Raw genomic sequence first — 13,100 nt, forward strand, 5'->3', positions numbered from 1 at the left:
TATCATGTTTTCTTTCTTTATCTTTCCAAGTACTAGAATAGTAGTCATTGTATGAACCACTCCTCTTGGCCTCTTTTTTCTTTTGCAATTGAGTTTCAACTTTGATGGCCAAATGTAAAACTTTGTCAAGAGAGGAGTACTCATATAACTCTACTAAATCTTGTATGTCCCTCCTTAACCCACTCACAAATCTAGCTACCTTTTCCTCTTCACTTTCAAATTGGAGTCCTACTTTTAGAAGCATGGACTCCATTAACTTGTAATATTCATCCACACACATGGACTCTTGTTGAAGCCTTTGGAGCTTCAAAAGAGTCTCCCTCCTATAGTAGGAAGGAACAAATCTAGCGCGCATCAAATTTTTAAGGTCCCTCCAAGAAGTCGCGAGTGACTCTTGGTTAATATTGTCTATACATAATTGATGTCACCAAGTCATGGCATAATCCTCAAACTCTAAGACTACCAAATCTACTTGCTTTTGATGACTATCTACATGAATGACAAACGACTGATTTGAAAAATTAATGCAAATATTAGTTGGTTGTAATTTATTATATATATTTAAGTAATTAATTTATTTAATTATAGTATATTGATATTAGGTTAAAATACACCGTTGGTCCTCATTTTTGTCGCAAAATCTCAATTTGGTCCTCGTATTTTTATTAGTCTCAATTAAGTCCTCATTTTTGTAAATTAGTATCAATTAGGTCCTTTCCGTTAATAGAGGACTAACACCGTTAAGTAGGTGTCACATGTTAGCTCCTCGTTTTTTTTTTAATTTTTTTAATTTTTTTTAATTTTTTTAATTTTTTTTTAATTTTTTAATTTTTTTAAAAAAATAATTCTTTTTAAAAAATTTTGTCATGTGTCAGGTTTGTAGTGTGTCACATGTCAATCTAATATGGTAACACGTGTCAAATTATTGTATGAATATCAATTTAGTCCTCATTTTTGTTAACTTGATTTGATTTCAGTCCCAATTTTTTTTAAAAAAAATGTAATTTCATGTGCTCTAAATTTAGAACAAATTTAATTTTTTTTATAAATGTAATGATGATACTTTTATTACAAGTGATATTTCTATTACATATTTTTAACAATATTTAATTTATTTAAATATATTTTACATTAAACTTTATTTTAAAATTATAAATATATTGATTAATAAATTTATATTCAAAATATTTGTATAATATTCAATATCAACAATATTTTAGAGTTGGCTTAAAAATAACAATTTTATAAATTCAAATGTAAAATTTTGAAAATAATTTTATAACAAATTAAAATAAATATATTTAAAATTTTAATATTAAATACAATTAATATTATTAAAATATTTAATAAAAATATCAATTTTAATAAAAATAATCATAACATTATATAAAAGTAAAATTTGGTCTAAATTTAGAGTGCCTGAAATGGAATCAAATAACAATTGGTCATGTATGTATATCTCTTCCATAGATTATATAAATATATGTATATATAGATATATATTATATATATATATATATATATATATATATAATATATTATATATATTATATATATTAGATATATTATATATATTATATATTATATATTTATATACTATATTATATATATTTATATATTATATATTATATATATTATATGTATATATTTTATATTATATGTATCTATATATTATATGTATATATGTATATATTATATATATATATATATATATATATATATATTATATTATATATATATATATATAATATTAAAAAATAAAAACTCAAACTATTCAATTTAATTTATAATTGTATATTTTAGTTTGTTGCTATCATCTTGTGTTGTTTTCGAACTTCACATTATTTGATCATTTTTATGGTTCTAATTTTTATCTTTTATCTTTTTCCTTCACTTTCACTTCATATTTTATTTTGTTTTAAAGTTATGCTATTTGACATTTTTGGTTGTTTGTTTATATAGTTAATGTTTGTGGTGATTACAGAACAAAATGAATTCTGAAACCGTAGATGATTAACGTGTTAATGATAATTTGAATGGTCTGACACTCATTTTAACACAAAATGGTTGCATAGTTTTGAACTAACACGTAACATTATTGTTAGTACTGTAAAATTATTTTAATTATTTAATGCTTAATCTTTTAATATTATTAGTTAACATTATTTTTTTCTTGTTTTATTGTAGATGAGGATAAAGAAGATGTTTCAAGAGATGAAAATGTTGTGGATTTATCCATTGAAGACTCTAATACTATAGTTTGATAAGTGACAAGAATGATTTGATGTTAGATAGTAATTTATGTTTTTGTGATTTTGGTTTGTATTTGGAGTTTAACATAATTTGAGATTTTATTTGGATTGTATTGAAGTTTATTTAGATTTTAATCCGAATTATAATTTAGTTTTCTTGGAATTGAAGATAAAAAATTGTGTGTTTTTTTCTTTGTGAGCCAATCTGTTTAACCCGTCAACCCGTGGTGGGTCGGGTCAGATTCTAATTTTGTTGGCTCGCTAATAAGTGAGTCGGATTGGGTTGACCCACTAAGTGGTCAACCCGTTACGAACCGAGTCGGGTTGGGTCGGATAACCCGTTTTGACAACTCTATGTTTCGGTGTTTTTCAAAACGGATAACGACATCCATTTTAGTTTTCTTTGTTCAATAGCATCTATTTTGATGGGAAAAGTCATCACTTTGAGCGACACTTCACCACCTCTACCCTCATCCCTCGTCGCCAGCAGCACCTTCCTCTCCTTAAAAGCAGTCTCCCCTTTGACTATTCCGCCTCTCCTAAGGCTCACCCAGTCGTCGCCAACACCGTTGAGGACGTGCGTTACCCCTTCCTCTTCTCCCTCTCCGATTTCGGAACCCTCCCCGACAAGCCTCATAAGAATATCGTTAGGATGCTCAAAGGGAAGCCCTTTCGCAAGCCTGACATCTCCGTCACCATCTAGGACCTGCTCAAGAAGGCCAAGAGCGAGGGCAAGGATGGGTTGGTCGTCGACGTCGGTGCCAACGTGGGTATGGCCACCTTCGCCGCCTCTGCCATGGGGTTTCAGGTTGTGGCGTCCCTATGAATGCACCACCGCAAACCCCACCATGACTCTCGACGCAACTTCTTCACCAACGCAGTAGCACCACCTTATCGACCTGATACACCGGGAGCTGGTTATAGCTGAATATAGTGTTGGACACTGTTGTATCAACCACCGCGGTTGTTAGATTCACTTGGTTCCTGGAGGTGGTGACATTCAGAGGGTACTAAAGGTCAGGTTGGGAGTTCGATACCCATTGACAACAACTTGCCTTGCGAAGTGGGGGGACACTTGGGGCGAGGGGTTGGGGTGTATTGGGCTGCAGACTTGACATGGCACTGGGGTGGGCTAGTGGATGTTACAAAAAAGTGGTGAACCAGAAGATGCTACTAGTTGTGCTGCAGCACAACTGGTAGCATCTTTTGGTTCGCCAGGGTGTTAAAGGTCAGGTTGAGAGTTCGATACCCACTGACAACAACCTGCCTTGCGAAGTGGGGGGACACTTGGGGCGAGGGCACAACTAGTAACATCTCTCTTGTTGAGAGGGTGTTAAAGGTCAGGTTGGGAGTTCGATACCCACTGACAACAACCTGCCTTGCGAAGTGGGGGGACACTTGGGGCGAGGGGTTGGAGTGTATTGGGCTGCAGACCTGACAGGCCCTCTTGTTGAGAGGGATGTTACAGTAGATGAGGAATAAGAAACCAAAAGCCACATGCACGTGTATAATTAAGCCACGAGTAGGAGAACCAAGATATTACAAATAAATGCGCTTGAAGCTTGACTACCGTCTTGATTCTGTTATATATTCGTACATATATATTCCTCCCATCCAAAACACTAACATTTTACTCCCAGACAATAATACAGTCGCGTGAAACCGCTGCTAACAACATATTCTCAGCTCATGGAATGTGAGAACTGCCCTAGTAGAAAAGGGTAGCACAACCCCATTTTCCAGCAAAAGAAACAAACAAGGCGCACCCTAAAACTTAAAGTCCTTCTTCTTTGACTTGTCCTCCTTTTCTTGCATATTTCTCTTTCTCTTCTTTTCGTTCTACACCAGACAACATTAGCTATAAGTCACACAGGCAAAGTATAAAATCTAGTACATGATTTGTAGGGTGAAAATGTAACACACCTCTACAACCATATCACTGAAATCTTCATGCTGACTACGTAACCTCTCCTCTTCCCTTGCTTCTTCGTACCTGTATCCAGTAGATGTAAGAATCACTTCCTCAAATCACACACCGGATGTCCACATCCGCACTTCAAACGACACCTTTTTTTGTTTGTTTGTTTCTTCTTCGTTTTCTCTCAACAAGCACCACTTCCTCTTTCTCTCTCTCTTGCTGTTGAATCCACCTTCCTTCTCTCTCTTATCTTCTGTTGTTTGTTGCTGCATCATTTTCTTTCATTCTAATCCTAACTGTTCAGTTAGACACAAAACAAATTCACTCACATTTTTTTGGCTCTTTCCCATGGAAGCATAGGGGAATCCGCAACAAATTAAAAGAAAAAAAATTAAGGAAATGAATGTCGACATCCGTAATACAAAGAAAAGCCAAAAAAATTAACGAAACGAATGTCGACATCTGTCTCACATTTTTCCCGAAACGGATGTCGACATCAGCAATACAAAAAAAGAAAAAAAATTAACGAAACGGTTGTCGACATTCGTTTCATATTTTCCTGAAACGGATGTCGACATCTGTTTCATATTTTCCTGAAACGAATGTCGACATCCGCAATACAGAAAAAAAAAATGAAATGGATGTCGACATACGTTTCACAATTTCCTGAAACGGATGTTGTTCCTGTAGAGAACAATAAGATCAGTTAGGCACAAGTGTCACCTTATCCATATAGTCCGCTATCTCCTCGGTTGGCCTTTTCCCATTTGGCATATATCGGCTCAGACCCGGGAGGGGTTACCTGCAGAAGGTACTCCGAAGCTTAAGTAAGCCAAAAGCTCTCAAAAAGTCAAATCAGGTGATTAATGATGTAATGAATGTGTACCGTTAATTTGTGGGGTCCATGTATATTTATAGATTATTAATTATGTTTGCCCATTCCATGGGCTCGACCCTAGTTTGGGCCATAGGTGGGCCTAGGCCTTGGCCCAGGCCCTTAGTCTCGACCATTGGGAGCTCATTGGATATTAGGGGGCTTTGATTTCACTGAGTATCTTAAGGTGGTCGGCATAAACCGACTACTCCCTTTGGCGGCTTGTACTGTTATTGCTTATATGCTGTCCTAGGTGGGTTATTCCTTTTAGCGTTTTATGTTACCGATTCAGGCCGGTTAGGCTTAGGTCAGCATAGGTCGGTTACCTGAATGATTTTGCATGTAGGTATGGTGATCGTTTATTATTATTACTTGGTTAAATTGGCTCGGTGTGGTACAAATGTCGACATTCGTTTCACATTTTTCTAAAACGGATTTTGACATCCGCAATGTATACAAAACTAAATTTCAATACTAAACATTCCAGTGATAACGAATAATACAATGATAACAACAATGGAATGGAATATGATTAAAATGGGAATGAATACTTACTTGGAAGAGAAGGTTGAATCATTATGGGAGGTTGAATCAGAGAGGACAATGAGACCACTAGAGAGTGAATCAGAGAGACAGTGAGTAGAGGGACTGAAGAAAAATGTTGGGACGAAATGGAGAGATTGAAACGAAACGGAGAGAGTGAAGAAAACAAAAGGTGGGAGGAAAGTTGGGGGTACAGCTGAAGCATAGAAAAGAAAGAACATTATTGGTAGCGCGTAGTAAATTTTGGTTTGATTATTTTCAACAACCAACGTCAGGTAAATTTCTGAGGTACAAAACCATAATTGTTGGGGGTACAGGAGAAACGTTGGGGTGCAAGGAGAAGCCCCCAATAACAATGGGTTGCACACACCCCTTCGACCCAAAATGTGATGACGCTAACGCTAGAAGGAGATTATGTTCTCTTCCCCAATTAATAAAGACGTTGATGCTCATGGGTTGATTTAGAAAGCTTAGCACACAAAGACTATCGTTGAAGGAAGCAAGTTGGTGGATAGCCCATGCGTGAAGGATTATGATGCTTTCAAGATAATGGGCTTTACATGTTGTTGGCTCAAAGAAAAGAAATGCATGTTGGGCTTTTTCAGAGATAACATTGGCTCCTTGGCACAAACTGAAACATGGTTGACGTGGGATTTAGTATGGGTTGGAAGCCTTGATGCAAAACCTACTAGCAGCTTGATGCTTATTGGGTTGCACATTAGAAAGGACCAAATATTATGTTGATTCAACATTAAGACGATAATAATGGCCAAAAATTTTAAGGCCCAAAACAACTATTTATTTAATTAAAAACAATATAAAGAGAATGGATATGGCCATTAGCCCAAACTATAAGGTTTTGGGGTGATTTCTATCAAATCTTCTACTTTGAAATGGTCATTGAAAACTCTTACATAAGACTCTTTCCTGGGAATGGTCAAATTCATATATTAAGAACTCTCCGTAGGAATGGTTACTGATTTCTGTCTTTCTCTCTCTATAACACTTTATCCTTTGGAATGATCAAATCTGTTTTTCTTTTGAATTGTGTCCCTCTTTATGGAATTGGTCATTATGTTCATTTGGGATTAATGATTAATTACTTCTTTTCTTTAATTTTTTACTTTGGAACCCAAATGAAATTAGTATTTCTTTGTTTACTTATATTTTACTATGATAATATCAAAAAGTTAAATTTTCACATTATTTAGTAAAATATAAGTAAAGAGCGACAATTGTCAACACCCAAATTCGTCTAAGGAAATAAATTTTCTTCATCAAAAAATAAAGATATTTAAATAATTTTTTATAATATATAAACAATATATATATATATATAGAAATAGAAATAGAAATAAAATTAGAAATTAAAAAAACATATAATAAATAAAATTATGAAGTTATATAGCTGGTTCTACTTTTCTTCCTCTTCACACCCTTATTTTTTCTTGTACCCCCATTTACCACACCTAAAAATCTTCTCCAATATCAATCTGCCACTAGAGATAGCAAATAAATTCGTACTCGTGGATATCTTCCGAACTCGTCCTCATTTTGACGAGAAATTCCCACATTGACTGGATATGAGTAATACCCGAAGTTTTCAACTGGAGATGAGAATGGAGATATACATATCCTCACCCAAAGATCCATCCCCGTTTAAATTACTAAAATATATATAATTTGTTAGATAATCTAATATATATATATATATATATATATATATATATATATATATTGATGAAGGATTGACCCCAACCAAGGATGAAGGCACATGCTTAAGAAGACTAAGCATGTTTAGAAAGGAAGTTCACTAATCCTTCATCCCTTTCATTTGTGTTTGTTATTTTTGATTCCCTAAGTTGACTTAGTTGAATCAACTTTAGTTGACTTGTTGACCTTTGACTAGGTTTGACTTGTTGACTATAGTTGACTTGACTTAAGCCAACATGCTAATCTATGTTTATTTGCTTTGTAGGTTAATTAGGAGTAAGAAAGCAATGCTAGGTGGCGCATGGTGATTGGGCAGCATAAATGATGTGGAGGAGAGAGTAAAGCAAAGGCATAAAGCATAAAGTAAAAGGCATGAAGCAAGTGTACCTATGTACCTTTGGTCTCCTTTGTTTCTAGCACACTTTGACCACTTTTTGGAGACATATGAGACACATTCTTTGTCTCCTTTTGTCCTAGAACAAAATTAGCCTTGTACACACCATAGTTAGCTCTTTTGTCTCTCATTTTTGTAACCTTATTTGACCTAGTTTCTAGAAGCTAGGGTTAGGTTTTTGTAGAGACATCCTTAGGTATCTTTTATTTGCTTAGAGACCCCTAAACTCTTCTATATAAGGGGTGCTTCTAGACATGTAAAAGGGTTGAACATTTTGAAGTAAAAACACTCTTGTGTCTCAACCATTTGTGAGAGTTTCCTCCCTTGGGAGTGAATACTTTTAAGCCTTATCTTGCATAGCAAGTGGCGGCACACATCCACTCATCTTCAAGGTTGCCATGGTTTCTAGCCTAGCCTTGTAGTGGCGTGCTTCTCACATTTTTACCTTTTCTTTCCTTTCCATTTTATGTTTTCTTCTTCCTTTAATTGTTCTTGGTTTTCTATGGTTTATGTGCTTTCCATTTCCTTTTTGTTTTGAATCAATCCATCATCTTCTTCTCTTGAGCTTTGTGAAAGGAACCTTCACATCTAGATAGCTTGCTATCTTAATGTCCAGTGGGGATTTTACTTAGCTTTCTTAATCAACTCACACCATATTCAATAATATTAAAAAGGAACAAGATAATCCTTCATCATATATATATATATATATATATATATATATATATATATATATATATATATATATATATATATATATATATATATATATAAAACCTATTTCTTACTATCTCAATTGTGTGGTTTGTTTTTCAAGATTTAATCTTTAAGGTAACTTTTCTTCTTCTTATTACACAATTTTTTTCTTTTATACGTGGTTATGTTCAAATATGTGTTTCCCAATTTCATTTTATCAAATAATTTTTAGGTCACGCATTTGATTATCTTTACTCCTTATAATTAATTGGGTTCTTAATAAAATTAATACTTTAAAATTTTTCCAAAATTTATCAATTAAATCAATAATTAATTTCGTTAAACACAATAAGAGATGAAGTAAGGAGATAGAGAAGAAGATTGAACACAAGTATTTATACTAGTTTAGATCAAAAGATCCTACGTCCAGTTGTTAATCTCTAAAAAACAAGATTAACTCAATCACTAAAATAAACCAAACTTACAATCAATGATAAGAAAGATTAGGGTTTAGAAAACACTTCTCTTGAATCACACAAGAGATGAAGACACTTCCCTTGAAATCCACAAGGGATGAAAACACCTTCCTTGAATCACACAAGGAATGAACACCTCCTTTGAATCCCACAAAGGATGATCGGCTTCTCCTAGCAACAGCAGCAACACTCAATCACTCAAGATCCCACTTGATGAAAGTTATCGCTCTACCCACACTAGGTTTTTCAAAGCCTTCCCACAGAGAGTTCTCAAGTACTCAAACTTCTCTAACTCTTGTGTATTTGATAATGAAAGCCTACTACTCTAGTTATAGAAGCCTATTTAGGAATTAGTTTAAGAATATGAAAAGTTAAGTCACAACTGCCATAGATAATCGATTATCATAAGTGATAATCAATTATCACAGAAACTTTTCTAAAACATTTTTCTCGCTGTGATAATCTATTATCAGTCAGGATAATCTATTATCAGCAGGTGATAATCGATTATCAGCAGTGATAATCGATTATTCCAGAGGCTTTTCTCAAAAATCAGTTTTAACTAAGATAATCAATTATCATTAAGAATAATCGATTATTCCAGTAAGTTTTGCAGATAAATAAAATTCTCTTGGTGCTCTACTACTTGGGTTTTTCCTTCTTGACTCTTGAATACTAATTTATTTATTTTATATAACATACACAAATTACAAGACCTAAACAACTAAACCCCTAAGTCTTCAATGTATCTCTTGAATCAAAGCATTCTTTTAAGTCTTCAACATTTTTCCATGCATCATTATCAAGTCTTCCATACTTCTTCATAAGTCATCATCATCATCAAAACTCCTTATTGGAGGAAGATGTTCATCTTCTTCTTTTTGTCAACAATCTCCCTCTTTTTGATGATGATCAAAAATTGATGAAGACTTGTGATATGTCCTGTTCTTAATAAATAACTTAAGAGAAAAGAGTAGTTAATCCAAATAAAAGATAATTAATTTTTCTCTCCTTTTTAAAACATAAGATACTACAAGATATCAATAAACATATATCTTCCCTTTAAATATGTACAACTTATCACAAGATAATAACACAAATATATCTCCCCCTTTTTGATCATAATCAAAAATGAATTCTTTAGACAACTCCCCCTAAATCAGATAACTTAAGTTCCCCTTAAAAATATTGTTTAAGATATAAAACTCCTCCTACATGTAATATTTCTCCTTTTTGATACAAAAATTTCAAGAACAAATACTCCCCCTTAATCAAAGACTCCCCCTAAATGAAAGAGAAATTCTAAAGATTAAAAAATATGGGTTTAAAGAAGGAAATGTTATATTAACAAAATGAACTCCAATGTTTAATTTGCATTTATGAAGTACCTAGTTGTTGCTCATGGTCTAAATTTTTGAAAAGCTCATTCAAACGGTAAAAAAATTGAAAATATGCGTCCTACTATGCAAGATAATCTATTATCAGCTTAAGATAATCGATTATTGGTTCATACCCATGAACAAAAATTTCCAGATTTGCTGATAATCGATTATTACCTGAGATAATTGATTACTGATAATCGATTATCACTTGAGATAATCGATTATCACAACAGAGTTTTTCGGAAAACACTGAAATTAATGATTTTTACCACTTTTTCACATATCTAATATTCTCAAACCCATTATAAAATCATATAACTCACCAGGATACCAAAAGTTTGATAAATATACTAGCTCTTGAACATCCAAAGGGACTTTATTGATTTTTTAAATAACCTGTGAGACAGAGAACAATAACATTTTGGTCCCCAATAAACTTCTTTGGGTCCTTTGAGGTTAGAGACATGTTACTTTATAATAGGAATCCAAGCACATCTTCCATTAGGGACATCAAAATGTTTGATTCTACATTTATTTGAAGTGTGCCCCTTTAGCATACAATAAAAACATGTTACACAATTTATATTCCTAGAATAAGGTTTACCTTTTTCTACCCATACCCTATGAGCTCTTTTATTCTTATTCTTAGGAGCTTGCTTGTTGTTACTTAAATTATTTTTCTTAAAATTAGGCTTTTTAACACTTTTAATTTCTAATGCATCTTCAAGTTGTTTTTCTAGAATATTTAAATCAAACATATAACTTTTACAAGATGCACATTCAATAATTTCAGTCTGTTTATTTTCTAAAATTGAAATTTTATTTTTCAAGACTTCTTCTTCTTCAAGAGATTTTTCAAATTTACTTTGTAAATCTTTAAAATCAGATTTTAACTTTTTATAAGCAGTATCCAATTTACTAGATTTAATAAGTAATTGTTGAAAAGCATCATACAAATCATCATAATCATTTTCATGGTAAGTAGAATTTACCTCACTGTCAGAATCATCATGATTAGCCATCAAACATAGATTTGCTTCTTTAGCTTCAGAATCACTAGAATTTGATGAGCTTGAGGCATTGTCTTCCCAAGCTATGTATGCTTTCTTTTTGAAGAATTTTCTACCCTTCTTTTCTTCACTTTTCTTTGAATTTGGGCAGTCAGCTTTGACGTGTCCAGATTCTCCACATCCATAGCATTTGAAATTTGAGGATGATCCTTGATTATCCTTCTTGTTGTTTTTGAATTGATTTTTACCTTTTGCCTTCATGAATTTTGTAAATTTCTTAATCATAAGACTAAGATTTTCATCATCATCCGAATCTTCTTCTTCCTTTTGTCGTTTGCCTTTAACCACTTCGGTTTTAAAGGCTATGTTCTTCTTTCTTCCAATATCTTCTTCATCATTTAATCTGCCTAGTTCAAGCTCATGTTCTCTCAGCTTTCCAAACAGAGCCGCCATCGTCATTGTCGCAAGATTTTGTGACTCCGTGATGGTTGTCACCTTAGGCTGCCAAGTCCTGTTCAAGGATTTAAGAACTTTTATATTTAATTCATCAGTGTCAAAAGTTTTACCTAGACCTTTGAGATGATTGACGATATGTGTGAATCGTTTCTGCACATCGTATATAGTTTCTCCTTGTTGCATCCTAAACATTTCGTATTCTTGGATCAAGGAGTTCTTGCGTGCTCTTTTCACATCGTCTGTTCCTTCATGGGTTACACGCAATATTTCCCACATTTCTTGTGCACTGGTGCAGACTGAGATCCTGTAAAACTCATCTAGGGTTAAGGCAGATGAAATTATATTTCTAGCTTTTACATCATACTGGGCTCTTCTATTTTCGTCTATTGTCCATTGCGAGAATAGCTTTGGTTCCTGCACATCATTTACAATATTAACAGGAACAAATGGACCATTTAAAACACAATAAGAGATGAAGTAAGGAGATAGAGAAGAATATTGAACACAAGTATTTATACTGGTTCAGATCAAAAGATCCTACGTCCAGTTGTTAATCTCTAAAAAACGAGATTAACTCAATCACTAAAATAAACCAAACTTACAATCAATGATAAGAAAGATTAGGGTTTAGAAAACACCTCTCTTGAATCACACAAGAGATGAAGACACCTCCCTTGAAATCCACAAGGGATGAAAACACCTTCCTTGAATCACACAAGGAATGAACACCTCCTTTGAATCCCACAAAGGATGATTGACTTCTCCTAGCAACAGCAGCAGCACTCAATCACTCAAGATCCCACTTGATGAAAGTTATCGCTCTACCCACACTAGGTTTTTCAAAGCCTTCCCACAGAGAGTTCTCAAGTACTCAGACTTCTCTAACTCTTGTGTATTTGATAATGAAAGCCTACTACTCTATTTATAGAAGCCTATTTAGGAATTAGTTTAAGAATATGAAAAGTTAAGTCACAACTGCCATAGATAATCGATTATCATAAGTGATAATCGATTATCACAGAAACTTTTCTAAAAACATTTTTCTCGCTGTGATAATCTATTATCAGTCAGGATAATCTATTATTAGCAGGTGATAATCGATTATCAGCAGTGATAATCGATTATTCCAGAGGCTTTTCTCAAAAATCAGTTTTAACTAAGATAATCGATTATCATTAAGAATAATCGATTATTCCAGTAAGTTTTGCAGATAAATAAAATTCTCTTGGTGCTCTACTACTTGGATTTTGCCTTCTTGACTCTTGACATACTAATTTAATTATTTTAAATAACATACACAAATTACAAGACCTAAACAAATAAACTCCTAAGTCTTTAATGTATCTCTTGAATCAAAACATTCTTTTAAGTCTTCAACATTTTTCT

At 33.3% G+C, this 13,100-nt stretch overlaps 1 protein-coding gene across 1 annotated transcript; it reads right to left on the reverse strand.

The window, feature by feature from the left end:
• Positions 1-2,604: 2,604 nt before the first annotated feature.
• Positions 2,605-11,990, reverse strand: LOC146883654 (uncharacterized). Its single transcript, XM_085666684.1, has 3 exons — positions 11,203-11,990; positions 4,176-4,245; positions 2,605-3,072 (listed from the first exon to the last, which is right to left on the reverse strand). The coding sequence occupies exons 1-3, from the start codon at positions 11,988-11,990 to the stop codon at positions 2,605-2,607; spliced, it is 1,326 nt and encodes a 441-aa protein (XP_085522810.1).
• Between the last annotated feature and the right edge of the window lie 1,110 nt (positions 11,991-13,100).

This window comes from Vigna unguiculata, chromosome 9 (genome assembly GCF_037176805.1).
Source record: "Vigna unguiculata cultivar grain cowpea cultivar isolate G323 ecotype 2 chromosome 9, ASM3717680v1, whole genome shotgun sequence".
Taxonomy (NCBI): domain Eukaryota; kingdom Viridiplantae; phylum Streptophyta; class Magnoliopsida; order Fabales; family Fabaceae; genus Vigna; species Vigna unguiculata.

Bases quoted from the DNA above. Each gene is read 5' to 3' on its own strand.
- LOC146883654 (XM_085666684.1), bottom strand. From the start codon at position 11,990: ATGTGGGAAATATTGCGTGTAACCCATGAAGGAACAGACGATGTGAAA. The intron at 4,246-11,202 runs GTATGATGCTTT...TACTGGATACAG, and splicing joins GAAAATGATTATGATGATTT to GTACGAAGAAGCAAGGGAAG. The intron at 3,073-4,175 runs GTGTGTTACATT...GTGCATTCATAG, and splicing joins TCAGTGATATGGTTGTAGAG to GGACGCCACAACCTGAAACC.